General features: G+C 43.6%; 2 protein-coding genes across 8 annotated transcripts in view; both read left to right on the top strand.

The window, feature by feature from the left end:
• Nucleotides 1-7284, top strand: part of pparg (peroxisome proliferator-activated receptor gamma) — a 134504-nt gene extending 127220 nt beyond the window's left edge. For all 4 annotated transcript variants that reach the window (XM_090242176.1, XM_036984368.2, XM_036984366.2 and 1 more), the window contains exon 9: nucleotides 5023-7284. In XM_090242176.1, the coding sequence (XP_090098302.1) occupies nucleotides 5023-5154 (132 nt within the window). In that variant the 3' untranslated portion in view covers nucleotides 5155-7284. The remainder of the gene's footprint in view (nucleotides 1-5022) is intronic.
• Nucleotides 7285-11816: 4532 nt separating this feature from the next.
• tsen2 (TSEN2 tRNA splicing endonuclease subunit) overlaps nucleotides 11817-19900 on the top strand; it is a 39255-nt gene continuing 31171 nt past the window's right edge. Inside the window, exons 1-5 of one of the 4 annotated variants that reach the window (XM_036984374.2) lie at nucleotides 11817-12146; nucleotides 12365-12431; nucleotides 12537-12576; nucleotides 15814-16381; nucleotides 17220-17312. In XM_036984374.2, the coding sequence (XP_036840269.2) occupies nucleotides 11958-12146; nucleotides 12365-12431; nucleotides 12537-12576; nucleotides 15814-16381; nucleotides 17220-17312 (957 nt within the window). In that variant the 5' untranslated portion in view covers nucleotides 11817-11957. The remainder of the gene's footprint in view (nucleotides 12147-12364; nucleotides 12432-12536; nucleotides 12577-15813; nucleotides 16382-17219; nucleotides 17313-19900) is intronic. The other 3 variants (XM_036984375.2, XM_036984372.2, XM_036984371.2) reach the window with 3 other exon arrangements.

Raw genomic sequence — 19900 nt, 5'->3', positions numbered from 1 at the left:
CAACAGGACAAAGGCCCAACACACCTCCAGGCTGTGTAAGGGCTATTTTACCAAGAAGGAGAGTGATGGAGTGCTGCATCAGATGACCTGGCCTCCCCAATCACCAGACCTCAACTAAATTGAGAGTGAAGGAAAATCAGCCAACAAGTGCTCAGCATATGTGGCAACTCCTTCAAGGTTGTTGGAAAAGCATTCCAGGTAAAGCTGGTTGAGAGAATGCCATGTGTGCAAAACTGTCAAGGCAAAGAGTGACTATTTGACGAATTTCAAATATAAAATATATTTTGATTTGTTATTTCATAGTTTGATGTCTTCGCTATTATTCTACAATGTAGAAAATAGTCAAAATAAAGAAAACCCCTTAACTGAGTAGGTGTTCTAAAACTTTTGACCAGTAGTGTATACTGTAGAATAGTCTAATGGGTTCTGGAGATATACTGTAGAATACTCTAATGGGTTCATGATTGAAGATGGCGTAGCAGTGAAGACGTGTTTATTTTGTCCGCTCGTGTACTTTTGTATTTTTTTGTATTTTTTGTATATATATTTCAATTTATTTTCAATCTCTTTTCGATTTTTTTATTCAATTATACCTTCCGGTAACCTGCCTCACCCAATGTGATACGGAATCGCTATTATTTTCAATTTTAGAACACATTCAAGAATCTCCAGAAGCTAACCAGCTAATTAGCTACAAGCTATTTAGTCATTGTTAGCCACTGCTAGCGGCTTTTACCTTCTGCACAGATACCAGCCCTGTTTTTAGCCTGGATAATACTCGCCTGTCTACCAATATCGCTTGTCTACCAATATCGGACTGTCTCTCCACAACAACGCCGGATTCCTGCCGTAATCCCTGGACCACTACTTCTGATCTTCACAGCTAGCTTGCAGCTAGCTAGCTAGCTCACAGCTTGCAGCTAGCTAGCTCACAGCTAGCTTTCACTCACCGTGGCACCCAGTACCGAAGCTATTCCCTGAGGCCCACCTCCCGGCCTACTCAGCTGTTCACCCGAACCCCACTCATACACGGCTAGAGCCCAAAACTCCACCGGATCCTTGCTGTAAACTCTGGACCTTGGCACCGGATCACCGCTGCTACCGATTGGATATGGTGGCTAACGCCACTGCAACGAAGCTAGCACCAGTTAGCCGTGAGCCAGGCACATCTCCCGGCTAGTAAACTAAATTCCACAATACCTCTTGCGCCATCTGGCTTGGATTCTCTGTCGACACGGTGCCCCCGCCGCACCACCACGACTGGTCTGCCGACGAATACTCCATCCGCTGTGCCTTCACCCGGCGTCCGTCGGAGCAGACGCCAGGGCTACTAACTTTAAACGCTGTGTCGCTAGCGTAGTGGGGCTCCCCTGTTCCATCTACTGCTGCCCCCTGGACACTATGATCACTTGGCTACATAGCTGATGCCTGCTGGACTGTCCATTAATCACGGTACTCCATTCTGTTTATTTATTTTTTATCTGTCGGCCCCAGCCGCGAACTCAGGCTCTGTGTGTAGTTAATCCGACCCTCGCTGCCTAGTCATCGCCATTTTACCTGCTGTTATTGTGTTAGCTGATGAGCTGTTGTTGTCTCACCTGTTGTTTTAGCTAGCTCTCCCAATCAACACCTGTGATTACTTTATGCCTCGCTGTATGTCTCTCTCAAATGTTAATATGCCTTGTATGCTGTTGTTCAGGTTAGTTATCATTGTTTTAGTTTAAATGTACCCCCTAGTTCCACTCTTCATACCTCTGATACCTCCTTTGTCCTACCTCCCACACATGCGGTGACCTCACCCATTACAACCAGCATGTCCAGAGATACAACCTCTCTCATCATCACCGTACAGCTTACCTCCGCTGTACCCGCACTCCACCATACCCCTGTCTACGCATTATGCCCTGAATATATTCTACCATGCCCAGAAATCTGCTCCTTTTATTCTTTGTCCCCAACGCTCTAGGCGACCTGTTTTGATAGCCTTTAGCCGCACCCTCATCCTACTCCTCCTCTGTTCCGCGGGTGATATGGAGGTAAACCCAGGCCCTGCATGTCCCAGGCACCATCATTTGTTGACTTCTGTGATCGAAAAAGCCTTGGTTTCATGCATGTCAACATCAGAAGCCTCCTCCCTAAGTTTGTTTTACTCACTGCTTTAGCACACTCTGCCAACCCTGATGTCCTTGCTGTGTCTGAATCCTGGCTCAGGAAGGCCACCAAAAATTCTGAGATTTCCATACCCAACTATAACATTTTCCGTCAAGATAGAACTGCCAAAGGGGGAGGAGTTGCAGTCTACTGCAGAGAGAGCCTGCAAAGTAATGTCATACTTTCCAGGTCCATACCCAAACAATTTGAACTTCTAATTTTAAAAATGAATCTCTCCAGAAATAAGTCTCTCACTGTTGCCGCCTGCTACCGACCCCCCTCAGCTCCCAGCTGTGCCCTGGACACCATTTGTGAATGGATTGCCCCCCATCTAGCTTCAGAGTTTGTTCTGTTAGGTGACCTAAACTGGGATATGCTTGGATATGGGATATGCTTAACATCCCGGCAGTCCTACAATCTAAGCTAGATGCCCTCAATCTCACACAAATCATCAAGGATAAATCTGTAAACAAGGGCACCCTCATAGACGTTATCCTGACCAACTGGCCCTCCAAATACAACTCCGCTGTCTTCAATTAGGATCTCAGCGATCACTGCCTCATTGCCTGTATCCGCTACGGGTCCGCAGTCAAACGACCACCCTAATCACTGTCAAACGCTCCCTAAAACACTTCTGTGAGCAGGCCTTTCTAATCGACCTGGCCCGGGTATCCTGGAAGGATATTGACCTCATCCCGTCAGTTGAGGGTGCCTGATCATTCTTTAAAAGTAACTTCCTCACCATCTTACATAAGCATGCTTATCCATATAGCAGATTTTCTGAAAGAGCTGCAAAACCTGGACACGTACAAATCAGCTGGGCTTGACAATCTGGACCCTCTATTTCTGAAACTATCCGCCGCCATTGTTGCAACCCCTATTACCAGCCTGTTCAACCTCTCTTTCATATCGTCTGAGATTCCCAAGGACTGGAAAGCTGCCGCGGTCATCCCCCTCTTCAAAGGGGGAGACACCCTGGACCCAAACTGTTACAGACCTATATCCATCCTGCCCTGCCTATCTAAGGTCTTCGAAAGCCAAGTCAACAAACAGATCACTGACCATCTCGAATCCCACCGTACCTTCTCCGCTGTGCAATCTGGTTTCCGAGCCGGTCACGGGTGCACCTCAGCCACGCTAAAGGTACTAAACGATATCATAACCACCATCGATAAAAGACAGTACTGTGCAGCCGTCTTCATCGACCTGGCCAAGGATTTCGACTCTGTCAATCACCATATTCTTATCGGCAGACTCAGTAGCCTCGGTTTTTCTAATGACTGCCTTGCCTGGTTCTCCAACTACTTTGCAGACAGAGTTCAGTGTGTCAAATCGGAGGGCATGTTGTCCGGTCCTCTGGCAGTCTCTATGGGGGTGCCACAGGGTTCAATTCTCGGGCTGACTCTTTTCTCTGTATATATCAATGATGTTGCTCTTGCTGGGGGCGATTCCCTGATCCACCTCTACACAGACGACACCATTCTGTATACTTCTGGCCCTTCCTTGGAAACTGTGCTATCTAACCTCCAAACGAGCTTCAATGCCATACAACACTCCTTCCGTGGCCTCCAACTGCTCTTAAACATTAGTAAAACCAAATGCATGCTTTTCAACCGTTCGCTGCCTGCACCCGCACGCCCGACTAGCATCACCACCCTGGATGGTTCCGACCTAGAATATGTGGACATCTATAAGTACCTAGGTGTCTGGCTAGACTGTAAACTCTCCTTCCAGACTCATATCAAACATCTCCAATCCAAAATCAAATCTAGAATCCGCGTCAAACTTACCCTAGTAAAACTGACTATCCTACCGATCCTCGACTTCGGCGATGTCATCTACAAAATGGCTTCCAATACTCTACTCAGCAAACTGGATGCAGTTTATCACAGTGCCATCCCCTTTGTTACTAAAGCACCTTATACCACCCACCACTGCGACCTGTATGCTCTAGTCGCCTGGCCCTCGCTACATATTCGTCGCCAGACCCACTGACTCCAGGTCATCTACAAGTCCATGCTAGGTAAAGCTCCGCCTTATCTCAGTTCACTGGTCACGATGGCAACACCCACCCGTAGCACGCGCTCCAGCAGGTGTATCTCACTGATCATCCCTAAAGCCAACACCCCATTTGGCCGCCTTTCCTTCCAGTTCTCTGCTGCCTGTGACTGGAACGAATTTCAAAAATCGTTGAAGTTGGAGACTTTTATCTCCCTCACCAACCTCAAACATCTGCTATCTGAGCAGCTATCCGATCGCTGCAGCTGTACATAGTCTATCGGTAAATAGCCCACCCAATTTACCTACCTCATCCCCATACTGTTTTTATTTATTTACTTTTCTGCTCTTTTGCACACCAGTATCTCTACCTGCACATGACCATCTGATCATTTATCACTCCAGTGTTAATCTGCATAATTGTAATTATTCACCTACCTCCTCATGCCTTTTGCACACAATGTATATAGACTATTTTTTTCTTCATTTTTTTCTACTGTGTTATTGACTTGTTAATTGTTTACTCCATGTGTAACTCTGTGTTGTCTGTTCACACTGCTATGCTTTATCTTGGCCAGGTTGCAGTTGTAAATGAGAACTTGTTCTCAACTACCCTACCTGGTTAAATAAAGGTGAAATAAAAAAACAAAAATAAATATACTGTAGAATACTTTAATGGGTTCTAATTCTAGTACTAATACTATAAAACGTTCTAAATCTATTCCTGTGGGTGTTCCCTTGCTCTCAAATCAACTTCCTGTGTTTGTACATTTGGGATCTGTCTTCTACCTTTTTAAAAAACGTTTTTGATCGTTTTAATTCATGGCTGTGTATAAAAGGTTCCTAACAAATTAAACATTATGTATCGTTTAGGTTCTGCAGAAGATGACAGACCTGAGGCAGATAGTAACAGACCATGTGCACCTAATCCAGCTACTGAAGAAGACTGAAGTGGACATGTGTCTCCACCCACTGCTGCAGGAGATCATGAGAGACCTCTACTAGTAGGGTCAATATGAAATGGCACCCTATTCCCTATATAGTGCACTACTTTTGCGCACTATATGAAATAGTTTTTCATCCAAGGTAACGGAAAGACACCGGTTGAAAACCGCATATGGATGTGTTAGTCCTATTGATGCCACTGATGAGGCATATTGGGGCGGCAGGTAGCCTAGTGGTTAGAGCATTGGGCCAGTAACCGAAAGGTTGGTGGATCGAATCCCTAAGCTGCCAAAGTAAAAATCTGTTGTTCTGCCCCTGAACAAGGCAGTTAACCTTCATTGTAAATAAAAATGTGTTCTTAAACTGACTTGCTTAGTTAAATAAAGGTAAAATAATAAATATTGGAATACTATATATTAGGGACTAGTAGTTACCTGGCAGAATGAGATGTTAACCTGTCTGACGTTATAGATTCTAAATGGTCCTATTGGCGCTGTTGGAAAGGAAAAGGAAAAAATACACTGTGATTATTATGAGCCATATACTGCTAATCACCACCACCAATTAATATATGCTGTATGTAGGTGATAGATTCTGTTCTTCACAAATTAATATACGTTATGTATTTAGGTTCATTAGAGTTTATAAACAAGCACAAACAATCTATAATATCAAGATGCAACTGTCTTAAAGATTTATCCCCATAGGACCAGATAGGCTACACTAGATAACAGGTCCACCTGTCAGATCTGATCTCAGTTGACTCACCTGCAACATAGAGAGTGGTTTCTATAGTGCTTCTATGGGGTTTCTATAGGGTTTCTATAAGGCTTCTATGGCGCTTCTACAGGGTTTCTATGGTGCTTCTACAGGGTTTCTATAGTGTTTCTATGGGGTTTATATAGGGTTTCTTGTGCTTCTGTAGGGTTTCTATAGGTTTTCTAGTGCTTCTATAGGGTTTCTATGGTGCTTCTATAGGGTTTCTAGTGCTACTATAGTGCTTCTATAGGGTTGCTATGGTGCTTCTATAGGGTTTCTATAGGGCTGCTATGGTGCTTCTATAGGGTTTCTATGGTGCTTCTATAGGGTTTCTATGGTGCTTCTATAGGGTTTCTAGTGCTACTATAGTGCTTCTATAGGGTTTCTAGTGCTACTATAGTGCTTCTATAGGGTTTCTAGTGCTTCTATGGGGTTTCTATAGGGTTTCTATGGTGCTTCTATAGGGTTTCCATGGTGCTTCTATATGGTTTCTATAGGGTTTCTATGATGCTTCTATAGGGTTTCTATGGTGCTTCTATAGGGTTTCTATAGGGTTTCTAGTGCTACTATAGTGCTTCTATAGGGTTTCTATGTTGCTTCTATAGGGTTTCTAGTGCTACTATAGTGCTTCTATAGCGTTTATATAGGGTTTCTAGTGCTACTATAGTGCTTCTATGGGGTTTCTAGTGCTACTATAGTGCTTCTATAGGGTTTCTATGTTGCTTCTATAGGGTTTCTAGTGCTACTATAGTGCTTCTATAGCGTTTATATAAGGTTTCTAGTGCTACTATAGTGCTTCTATGGGGTTTCTAGTGCTACTATAGTGCTTCTATAGGGTTTCTATGGTGCTTCTATAGGGATTCTAGTGCTTCTATAGGGTTTCTATAGGGTTTCTATAACGTTTCTAGTGCTTCTAGAGGGTTTCTATAGTGCTTCTAGAGGGTTTCTATAGTGCTTCTAGAGGGTTTCTATGGTGCTTCTAGAGGGGTTCTAGAGGGTTTCTATAGTACTTCTATGGGGTTTCTATAGTGCTTCTATAGGGTTTCTATTGTGTGTCTATAGGGTTACTATAGTGTGTGAGCTCATTATGTAAGAAATATACTATATTGTGCTTCATATTATATTTTGAATAATTTGCCAGCTGTGATTTGTATGTTGGATACAATGAATGTGTGAAATAAAAGCCATATAAATAAATACATATTTTTGTACATGCGTAGATGGATAAATAAATACAAAATCTCGGAGTATAACACCTTAGTTTAAAATGCTGTACTTGTTGTATTTCAAATACAGTATTTTTCAGATTTTTATGTTAATGTTATTTGTATTATCATTTTTATTTTCCATGGGCAAATGGGCTGGTTTTTGCATTAAAAAAAACGGTTTGTAGACTCTTGTCAAAATATGTAAATAAATATTTTCTATTTGTCTCTTTTTCAGAATTTATTAATCACCATTATGTCTGGAGAAAAATATAAAAAAAGATGTAACCAGATTTTTAGCAGACAAAGATGACATCAGGAGAATTTTGTTATCATGCTAACATCAGGTGAGCCATAATGGCTTCCCACTCTGTGTTATCATGCTAACATCAGGTGAGCCATAATGGCTTCCCACTATGAGTTATCATGCTACATCTAAACCCTAACTGCTTCCTGCCATGTTGTAGAGCTGGAAGTGTTCGTGCAGTCTAAACACGCAAAGCTATTTTACAGCCATGACATCAGCTCTATAACGTGTCTCCCCATGACACACCCTGTTGTGTTACAACGTTACTGAACTCTGCTGAACTAGACACAAGATAAACATCTCATGGCTTCAATATGATTTCCAGCTGCAGACAGAGCAGTCAGGCATTTCTCAATCTAGCACAGATTTCACACATTCGGTACATTTCCGAAGGCACTGTATATAATTAAATATTATATTATCTATCCTACTGGATATATATTATATTATCTAGCCGACTCCATATATATTATTATATATTATGATATATCTATCCTACTGGATATATATTTTATTATCTAGCTACTGCATATATGTTATGACATATATTATCCAGCATACTGGATATATGTTATGATATATATTATCTAGCCTACTGTATGTATATATATATATATTATCTAGCCTACTAGATGATGTTATGATATATTATATTATCCAGCCTACTGGATATATATTATGATATGTTTTCCAGCCTACTGGATATATATTATGATATGTTATCCAGCCTACTGGATGATGTTATGATATATTATATTATGATAATATATAATCAGCCTACTGGATATATATTATGATATATTATCTAGCCTCCTGCAAGAGGAGACCCACCTGCCAAGTGTACTTGGCAGGTGGGTATTCTGGAAGGCAGCCTGATGCTGTTCCTTTGATGCCGATGATTAAATGTGTTATTTATGTCTTGTCAGCATATCCTCACTTTGTTAGTGTCCAGTCTCAGCTGACTTGGCCCTGCCAAGATTCTGCAGTCTTTCTGGAAAATCATTTTCAAAAGTATATTTTCCCTCTCCTGAAACCCCCTTTTAAAGGAACATGTCCAAATATAGCACTCTGGATAAGGAAGTCAATGTTAATGTTTGTATCCGCAAACACCATGCTCTACCAGCTGAGCTACAGAGGACCATGCTCTACTATCTGAGCTACAGAGCATCATGCTCTTCTAACTGAGGTACAGAGGACCACAGAGCACACAGAGAAAGTGGGAGGTTTGCAATAATCAGATTTCACACTACATTAAAATGAGTCATGTGGGGGTGTGACAGGTTCAACCATGCCTGCTGACGACTTCCCCTTCAGTCATTCACTGGTAACAAAGACTTCAACCTGATTAGTGTTTAGTGTCTGACACCCTGCAAGAAGAGATGGATTATTAGTCAGTCAGACATGACACGTTTCATAACATTCACAGTAAACCGCTTTCTTTCATTGGGTGCTTAAGTATATAATATCTCTCTGTAAATTTCTGGTATTTTTCCATTTTACTTTACACACAGATCCTAGCCATTCTAGAGACAAATTAAGAGCTTTAAAATCTTCAAGTGTTCAGTCTCCACATGTAGAACACAGTACAAACTGTTGTCCAGAGAACTTAGTGAACAAAAATCCCCAAAGTCAAATTAGGCAGTCAAAGTAAAGATTCAATAAAATGTTCGATGTCAAATTAGACAATCAAAGTAAATATTCAGTAACATGCTCAAGCATGTCTCTGTTTTATTACACTATGAAACATATTTTCTGAGACAAGCATTCTGTGAAGATCTAAAGAAAATGGAAAGGGTTCTCAGTGTATGAGACTGTGTGAGTTGAGAAAGAGTTTCTTCTTGGCCACACATTGTGAAATCCGTCCCAGAGAGCTGTCCGCCCACCTAAAACTCTCAGCAGTGGAACTCTCACTTGAACTCTCAGCAGTGGAACTCTCACTACATTCTAAAACTCTCAGCAGTGGAACTCACTACACTCTAAAACTCTCAGCAGTGGAACTCACTACATTCTAAAACTCAGCAGTGGAACTCTCACTACATTCTAAAACTCTCAGCAGTGGAACTCTCACTACATTCTAAAACTCTCAGCAGTGGAACTCACTACATTCTAAAACTCTCAGCAGTGGAACTCTCACTACATTCTAAAACTCTCAGCAGTGGAACTCACTACATTCTAAAACTCTCAGCAGTGGAACTCTCACTACATTCTAAAACTCTCAGCAGTGGAACTCTCACTACATTCTAAAACTCTCAGCAGTGGAACTCTCACTTGAACTCTCAGCAGTGGAACTCTCACTACATTCTAAAACTCTCAGCAGTGGAACTCACTACACTCTAAAACTCTCAGCAGTGGAACTCACTACATTCTAAAACTCTCAGCAGTGGAACTCACTACATTCTAAAACTCTCAGCAGTGGAACTCTCACTACATTCTAAAACTCTCAGCAGTGGAACTCTCACTTGAACTCTCAGCAGTGGAACTCTCACTACATTCTAAAACTCTCAGCAGTGGATCTAAATAGGGGTATATTCAATCCGTAGCAAGGAAGATCCGCGCCGTAGCGTGATTGAAATTTAAAGGCAATGTTACCACGTTTGCAGAGACTGCATTCAGGGTGAACACTGAATATGTTGTATTGAATAAATGTTCAATTGTTTTAGGAATTTAGACTGTTGTTGTCATTAATTTCCACTGACTGGAGAAATGAACAAATCAAGAGCTTTTTCCCACTTGAAATTAATGTTGAATATCAGTCACATGAATTGTGCAGTGCTTAACTGTGTCTGAGCTGTGGCCTTGATGTCAGAACATCAACGTTCCAAAACACCTTGTTCTTCATTCTAACTCCAGTGTGAATCCACATAATTGTTCCAAAACACCAGAGAATCTTGTCCTTCATTCTGACTCCAGTGTGGATCCTCCCCACAGCCCATTGGCTCAGAATAACACTTTGTATGCAGGACGTATAAAACTTGGGCTGATTTCCCAGACACAGATTAAGCCTAGTCCTGGACTAAAACATGTGTTCAAAGAGAATATCAATGGAGAATGTGTTTTAATCCAGGACTAGTCTTAATTTGTGTCTGGGAAAATGGCCCGGGTGTTTGGGCTTGGTTTCAACAATAGACGTATTCACATAAATACATACAAACTAATATACAATATATATTCACATATTCCAACCCAGTCGGATTAGTAGTTACAACCAACCCTAATACAACTATTGCCAGTAAATAAACTGTATTGTGACTAAACATTAAACATGACACACAATATGAGGAGACAGGGGAGAGGAGAATCTTGACTTTTGTCCCAGTAATCTTTGCTCTGTAGCCTGAGCAATGAGGGCATGCCTTCCTTTCTGTTGACTCCACTGGCATGTGACCATGATGCAGTCTTCAGTAATATTATGATGTTTCAAATGCTGATGGGTAGGTTAGGGTCAGGTTAGGGTTAGGTCACTGGTGCTGGTTAGGGTCAAGTTAGGGTTAGGATCAGGTCACTGGTGCTGATGCTGGTTTTGAAAGAAGGGATTCAGGGTCAGTGCCAACCTTTGCTCCGTCCATGGCTGAAATGTTTCCATGTGTGGAAGTTTCCTTCAGGATGATGACTGGACCACTGGAGTATTTACTAATCATCATACTAACCTACGCTACTTTAAACATCAACATTAATCAGTGTTGGGGAAGCTACTCTAAACATCAACATTAATCAGTGTTGGGGAAGCTACTCTAAACATCAACATTAATCCGTGTTGGGGAAGCTACTCTAAACATCAACATTAATCAGTGTTGGGGAAGCTACTCTAAACATCAACATTAATCCGTGTTGGGGAAGCTACTCTAAACATCAACATTAATCAGTGTTGGGGAAGCTACTCTAAACATCAACATTAATCCGTGTTGGGGAAGCTACTCTAAACATCAACATTAATCCATGTTGGGGAAACTACTCTAAAAAGATAGATTACCAAGATACCAAATACTTCACACTAGAAGAAGTTAATCTACACTAAAGCTACCCTTAAGTATAGTTTAGTTAACTAAAGTTACTTTTTTTTAAAAGTAGTTCACTACATACAAACTACTTTGTGAAAAATGATCATATGTAAATCTGAAATGTCATGGACTACAAATCAAGAACAGTTTACTCTGGAGTCTGATGTTGACATAATGTTTGTTTTAGCCTATTAGACAAAAAATATGTTTCAAAGTGAGAATAAGGCAGATCTGATGCTGATAAACTCTGAAACATTAGTACACACATCATAGTCTGAAGATGTTGACCTTAAGCAATTGTAAGCCTACTAATTGAGTGATCAAGGTAGTAGAATAGATAGTACACAGCTTCCTGACCCTAACAGGCATTAACATGACAAACATCCCCCCTTACTGGTTGGAAATCTTTATTACACTCAGTGTGGCGAGGAACTAAGTGTAATGTACCAGCGCGTTCCGACGGAAGGGATTCGTGAAACACTCATTGAACAGCGTGTGTTCACATTGCCGCTTGTTCTGTTAATGTAACGCATCCATACAAGAGGAGAAGCAAATAACATATGTGTTGTCAGATACGTCCATACTTAAAACGCCATGACGGATGCGGTGTTCCAGGCACCCAAACGGCGGCCCAGAGTGTTTGAGGCGTACGACGCCCCGTTTCCTGTCCCTCTTGCTGCGGTGGGTGCGAGGCTGCAGCAGACCCTAATCTACAGAGCAGATATGGTCAACCAGCATGTCGTTGTCAGGGACCCTGAACACATACAAGCTCTCTACGGCAAGGTGTGTAGCAGCCAGCAGGCTCTGTTGATAAACACAGTTGTTTAGCTAAATATTCAATAAACATTCACTGTTGAGAGGAGCCTACTAACTTTAGTATGATGAAACTAGCTAACGTTACTAGTCTCTCACTACTTCTGTAACTAGCCATAGTAAAAGAGTTCTGTTCTGTTCCAAGATTATGGAGCTGCTCATTTAGACCTTGTCATGTTTTTATCAAGGGTTACTTTGGTAAAGGCATCTTATCAAGAAGCAGACCAGACCACAGTATCTCACACCAATGGGAAAGTGAGTATTCAACTGTTCATTCTCTCCAGGCATGTCTATTATTAGATTGGTCAACAGTGTTGTAGAACTGGCCCATCTTAACGTGTCCTCTCTCTGTCTCTGTAGAGTTTGGTGAGAGAGTTCTACCCGTCATTTCCCTGTTCAAGTAAGTAGCTGTTGATAGGGCAGGACTGGATGTTTACAGCAGTCGACACAAACAGTAGTAGCTCTCATCTGAATGTTCTGAAGGTAAACTATATATACAGCAGTATGTGTATACCCCTTCAAATGAGTGGATTCTTCTATTTCAGCCACACCTGTTGCTGACAGGTGTATCTTATGACAAGAGTACAGTGGAATGAATATACAGTACAATGGAATAGATCAGAATAGAACGAGAGTCCACATTCTGATACGTGTGAAATGTTTTGAGTTGAAAGAGTTGACCAGAGGAAGCATGGTAGGAAACAGTAGCATGTTATTTAACAAACTAAACTATCAGTGTAAACCCTCAGTCTGACCTCTGATCTGTGTTTTAGTTCCAGCATCATGGCCTTGCAGATCTCACTCCTCTCCTCGCTCTACATTTTAGTCATTTAGCAGACACTCACACACAGCAACTTAGTGCATTCATCTTATGATACACTATACAGTTGAAGTCGGAAGTTTACATACACCTTAGCCAAATACATTTAAACTCAGTTTTTCACAATTCCTGACATTTAATCCTCGTAAAAATTTTAAGAATGTGAAATGTCAGAATAATAGTAGAGAGTGATTTATTTCAGCTTTTATAACTTTCATCACATTCCTAGTGGGTCAGAAGTTTACATACACTCAATTAGTATTTGGTAGCATTGCCTTGAAATGGTTTAACTTGGGTCAAACATTTCAGGTAGCCTTCCGCAAGCTTCCCACAATAAGTTGGGTGAATTTTGGCCCATTCCTCCTGACCGCTGGTGTAGCTGAGTCAGGTTTGTAGGCCTCTTTGCTCGCACACACTTTCAGTTCTGCCTAAAAATGATCTATGGGATTGAGGTTAGGGCTTTGTGATGGCCACTCCAATACCTTGACGTTGTTGTCCTTAAGCCATTTTGCCACAAGTTTGGAAGTATGCTTGAGGTCATTGTCCATTTGGAAGACCCATTTGCGACCAAGCTTTAACTTCCTGACTGATGTCTTGAGATGTTGCTTCAAAATATCCACTTTTGGATTTTTTATCTATTTTGTGAAGTGCACCCACCAGTCCCTCCTGCAGCAAAGCACCCCCACAACATGATGCCGCCACCCCGTTCTTCACGGTTAGGATGGTGTTCTTTGGCTTGCAAGCCTCCCCCTTTTTCCTCCAAACATAACGATGGTCATTATGGCCAAACAGTTCTATTTTTGTTTCATCAGACCAGAGGGCATTTCTCCAAAAAGTATGATCTTTGTGCCCATGTGCAGTTGCAAACCATAGTCTGGCTTTTTCATGGCGATTTTGCATCAGTGGCTTCTTCCTTGCTGAGTGGCCTTTCAGGTTATGTCGATATAGGACTTGTTTTACTGTGGATATAGATACTTTTGTACCTGTTTCCTCCAGCATCTTCACAAGATCCTTTGCTGTTGTTCTGGGATTGATTTGCACTTTTTGCAACAAAGTACGTTCATCTCTAGGAGACAGAACGCGACTCCTTCCTGAGCGGTATGATGGCTGCATGGTCCCATGGTGTTTATACTTGCGTACTATTGTTTGTACAGATGAACGTGGTACCTTCAGGCATTTGGAAATTACTCCCAAGGATGAACCAGACTTGTGGAGGTCTACAATTATTTTTCTGAGTTCTTGGCTGATTTCTTTTGATTTTCCCATGATATCAAGCAAAGAGGCACTGAGTTTAAAGGTAGGCCTTGAAATACATCCACAGGTACACCTCCAATTGACTCAAATGATGTCAATGAGTCTATCGGAAGCTTCTAAAGCCATGACATAATTTTCTAGAATTATCCAAGCTGTTTAAAGGCACAGTAAACTTAGTGTATGTAAACTTCTGACCCACTGGAATTGTGATACAGTGAATTGTAAGTGAAATAATGTCTGTAAACAATTGTTGGCCCGATTACTTGTCATGCACAAAGTAGATGTCCTATCCGAATGGCCAAAACTATAGATTGTTAACAAGAAATTTGTAGAGTGGTTGAAAAATGAGTTTTATTGACTCCAACCTATGTGTATGTAAACTTCCTACTTCAACTGTATATACAAAAGTATGTGGACACCCCTTTGAATTTGTAGACTCTGCTATTTCAGCCACATCCGTTGATGACAGTGGTCCGTACTGAAGAGCTCAGTGACTTTCAACATGGCATAGTCATAGGATGCCACCTTTCCAACAAGTCAGTTTGTCAAATTTCTGCCCTGCTAGAACTGCCCCTTTCAACTGTAAGTGCTGTTATTGTGAAGTGGAAACGTCTAGGAGTAACAACGGCTCAGCCGAGAAGTAGTAGGCCACACAAGCGCACAGAACATGACCTCGGAGTGCTAAAGTGCGTAAAAATTGCCTGTCCTCGGTTGCAACACTCACTACTGAGTTCTAAACTGCTTCTGGAAGCAAGAACTGTGTGTTGGGAGCTTCATGAAATTGGTTCCCATGGCCGAGCAGCATCACACAAACCTAAGACCAGCGTCGGCTGGAGTGGCGTAAAGCTCGCCACCATTGAACTCTGGAGCAGTGGAAACACGTTCTCTGGAGTGATGAATCACGCTTCACCATCTGGCAGTCCAATGGATGAATCTGGGTTTGGCGGATGCCAGGAGAACACTACCTGCCCGAATGCATAGTGCCAACTGTAAAGTTTGGTGGAGGAGGAATAATGGTCTGGGGCTGTTTTTCATGGTTCGGGATAGGCCCCTTAGTTCCAGTGAAGGGAAATCTTAACTCTACAGCATACATGCTAGACGATCCTGTGCTTCCATTTTTAGGGAAGCCCTTTCCTGTTTCAGCATGACAATGCTCCCGTGCACAAAGCGAGGTCCATACAGAAATGGTTTGTCAAGATCTGTGTGGAAGAACTTGACTGGCCTGCACAGAGGACTGGCCTGCACAGAGCCCTGACCTAAACCCCATCGAACAGCTTTGGGATGAATAGGAACGCCGACTGCGAGCCAGGCCTAATCGCCTCAACATCAGTGCCCGACCTCACTAATGCTCTTGGGGCTGAATGGAAGCTGCAGTCCCTGCAACAATGTTCCAACATCTAGTGGAAAGCCTTCCCATAAGAGTGGAGGCTGTTACAGCAGTAAAGGGGAATCATCTCCATATTAATGCCCATGATTTTGTAATGAGATGTTTACTTTTGATCATGTAGTGTATTTCTGTCTACGAGTTACACCGCATGAGTCTACCTGTCTCCCGTCTCCCAGGTACCAGAAGCATTTGAGCTGGGCACGGGACGTACTCCTAGCTCAAGGATTGGAAGAGGAGGTTGTCAATCAGATACTGCAGAGACTTTGTCAGCCAATGGAGCCAGGGCTCAGAGAGGAAAATGGAGATGATGACTGCCCAGCCAGCCCTCACAGGGGTGAGGAAACAGGGGCAAGGGCAGGTATCCCCCAAGACGTGGCCTCAGAGCAGGCAGGGACAGTGGGACAGCAGGGCCAGGCATCAGCCTCCTGGAGCCCAGAGGATCAGGGGGAGCAGGACAGTCGGTGTCCCCAGGCTAAGAGGCCTAGGAGTCAAGTAGACGGAGGGTTCGACCCACTGTCTGAGCTGTACCCCCAGGAGCCACAGCAGATAGACTCAGCGGCCCTGTCTACGGTCCGGTGCCCCAGGCATGATGACTTGCTGGTTGACTGTGGCTGTCGCCTGGAGGACAGCGTGCTGGAGACCCTCACCCTGCAGAGAGACAGACAGACAGAGGCAGGCCGACAGGGGGCAGACCGTGGGTATGAGTATGTACTGGTGATGGAAGAGAAGAATAGTGTTGTCAAGGTACAGTGTAATTATCAGGTCAAATCATTTAACACATTTTCTCACAAGTTGTTCCTGACCAGGTGGCCCAACCAGGAAAACCTCTGAGCCCTAGTCGTAATCCGGAGTTTGTCCTGGTCAGGTCTTGTGGTCAGGAATAACCCTGGTCTGACTCGTTATTCAGTGTGATGGTCTGTATAAACTAGAACCTTGTGTTCTGTGTAGCGTAGGCCTACTGTGTCAGACCTTGCTAACAGTGTTCTTATTAACATGTAATATAATAATAATGTTACTGATGTGTTTTGGGATCTTAGATATATTTAATTATTATTCGTCGTTTCATGTTTTTTTTTACCCCCTTTTTCTCCCCAATTTCGTGATATCTAATTGGTAGTTACAATTCTGTCTCATCGCTGCAACTCCCCAACGGGCTCCGGAGAGGCGAAGGTCAAGTCATGCGTCCTCCGAAACGTTACCCGCCAGGCCGCACTGCTTCTTAACACCCGCTCACTTAACCCAGAAGCCAGCCGCACCAACGTGTCGGAGGAAACACTGTTCAACTGATGACTGAGGTCAGCTAGTAAGCACCCGGCCCGCAACAAGGAGTCGCCGGAGTGCGATGGCACAAGGAAAGCCCCCCCCCCCCCCCCCCCTGGCCAAACCCTCCCCTAACCTGGTGCGATGCTGGGCCAATTGTGGGCCGTCCAATGGGACTCCCGGTCCTGGCGGGCTGTGACACAGCCTGGGATCAAACGCCAGGCAGTAGTGAAGCCTCAACACTGCTACGTGTCGGAGGCCCTGGGATCTTACATAGACCACCCTGGGATCATTTTTCTAACTGATGTTCTGTGTGTTCCAGCAGGGCAGAGCAGGGCCAGGGATGACAGCGAGGAGAGTGTGTAGAGTCAACCCCTTCAGACTGCTAGAGTACCTTCAACTGACTCTGGAGGAGGTAAGACACCATCCACTCTGCTCTTCTCTGTATTCTAATCTGTTCTGAACCATAGTTTGGCTTTGATAGAGGCAATCAATAACATGTTAATGAGGATTGTATTGTCACAGCTGGATCTGATGATGATGATGATGATGATGATGAGGAATTGTGTTAATGAAACGTGTTTGTGTGACTGCTTGGACACTCAGTCCTCACGACTCTGGAATAATGAAAAGCTCAACTCCAGCACAATACATGTTTTTCTTTTTTTTGATGAGCTGCTGGTGTGAGGTCTGATCAGGTCTGCTGGTGTGAGGTCTGATCAGGTCTGCTGGTGTGAGGTCTGATCAGGTCTGCTGGTGTGAGGTCTGATCAGGTCTGCTGGTGTGAGGTCTGATCAGGTCTGCTGGTGTGAGGTCTGATCAGGTCTGCTGGTGTGAGGTCTGATCAGGTCTGCTGGTGTGAGGTCTGATCAGGTCTGCTGGTGTGAGGTCTGATCAGGTCTGCTGGTGTGAGGTCTGATCAGGTCTGCTGGTGTGAGGTCTGATCAGGTCTGCTGGTGTGAGGTCTGATCAGGTCTGCTGGTGTGAGGTCTGATCGTGTGGGGTTTGATCAGGTTTGCTGGTATGAGGTCTGCTGGTGTGAGGTTTGATCAGGTCTGCTCGTGTGAAGTCTGCTGGTGTGAGGTTTGATCAGGTCTGCTCGTGTGAGGTCTGATCAGGTCTGCTGGTGTGAGGTCTGCTGGTGTGAGGTTTGATCAGGTCTGCTCGTGTGAAGTCTGCCGGGGTGAGGTCTTGCCGGGCCTGCCGGGGTGAGGTCTGGCCGGGCCTGCCGGGGTGAGGTCTGGCCGGGCCTGCCGGGGTGAGGTCTGGCCGGGCCTGCCGGGGTGAGGTCTGGCCGGGCCTGCCGGGGTGAGGTCTGGCCGGGCCTGCCGGGGTGAGGTCTGGCCGGGCCTGCCGGGGTGAGGTCTGGCCGGGCCTGCCGGGGTGAGGTCTGGCCGGGTCTGCTGGTCAGGTCTGCTGGTGTGAGGTCTGCTGGTGAGGTCTGATCAGATCTGCTGGTGTCAGGTCTGAGCAGATCTGCTAGTGTGAGGTCTGCTGAGGTAGAGAGGTATTGGAGTTGATTGTTTGACCTCACAGAGCTGTTAGTATTCTGAAGTGAGGCTGAGGTACTCAACTCACTCCCGTCCCCACAACCCTCCCTGTCCCCTGTCTCCACAACCCTCCCTTGTCCTCACAACCCTCCCTTGTCCTCACAACCCTCCCTTGTCCTCACAACCCTCCCTTGTCCTCACAACCCTCCCTTGTCCTCACAACCCTCCCTTGTCTCCACCACCATCCCTTGTCCCCACCACCATCCCTTGTCTCCACCACCATCCTTTGTCCCCACCACCCTCCCTTGTCCCCACCACCCTCCCTGTCCTCTGTCCCCACCACCCTCCTGTCCTGATGACACCTGCACTACCACCACCAATACTGTGCCCCTAGTGCACTAGAGTGCCATTATCTAGGGTGTTGTAAAGCAACTTTTTCTGAGCCAAGATCACTTTCTGAGTCAAAATGCAGGCCGAGATCTACTTCTCAAACTTTTTTAAATGTCTTTAAAAGATCGTAAGCCTATGCAACAGTAACCTATTAAAAAGTACTGTAGCAATGAGGTTTGTGCCATAGGCTATAGGCCCAATACATTATCAATGCATTTTGGCTGTGCTTGAATTGCCCTGCCAATGTTGTTCTTCACCAACCATTTTAAAATTATATTTCAACAAGTCAGGTATACAGTGCAGTCGGAAAGTATTCAGGCCCCTTGACTTTTTCCACATTTTGTTACGTTACAGCCTTGTTCTAAAATGTTTTCAATTGTTTATTCCCCTCATCAATCTACGCATAATACACCATAATGACAAAGCAAAAACAGATTATTAGAAATGTTAGCAAATTTATAAAAAATTAACAGAAGTATCGCATTTACACAAGAATAATTTAGACCCTTTACAAGAGGTCGACCGATTAATCTGAATGGCCGATTAATTAGGGCCGATTTCAAGTTGTCATAACAATCGGAAATCTGTATTTTTGGACACCAATTTGGGCTTTTTTTTGTCTTTCTTTTTTTTACACCTTTATTTAACCTTTTATTTAACCAAGTAAGTCAGTTAAGAAAACATTCTTATTTTCAATGACGGCTTAGGAACAGTGGGTTAACTGCCTTGTTCAGGTGCAGAACAACAGATTTTTACCTTGTCAGCTCTGGGATTCAATCTTGCAACCTTACGGTTAACTAGTCCAATGCTCTAACCACCTGCTTTACATTGCACTCCACGAGGAGCCTGCCTGTTACGCGAATGCAGTAAGGTAAGTTGCTAGCTAGCATTAACCTTATCTTATAAAAAACAATCAATTAATCAATCATAATCACTAGTTAACTACACATGGTTGATGATATTACTAGTTTATCTAGCGTGTCCTGCGTTGCATATAATCGATGCGGTGCGTATTCGCGAAAAAGGACTGTCGTTGCTCCAATGTGTACCTAACCATGAACATCAATACCTTTCTTAAAATCAATACACAAGTATATATTTTTAAACCTGCATATTTAGTTAA

Source organism: Oncorhynchus mykiss, chromosome 7 (assembly GCF_057628025.1).
Source record: "Oncorhynchus mykiss isolate SJ-2025 chromosome 7, ASM5762802v1, whole genome shotgun sequence".
NCBI classification, from domain to species: domain Eukaryota; kingdom Metazoa; phylum Chordata; class Actinopteri; order Salmoniformes; family Salmonidae; genus Oncorhynchus; species Oncorhynchus mykiss.
Note: the sequence above shows the minus strand (reverse complement) of the source record. Positions and strands in the feature narration are given on the sequence as shown.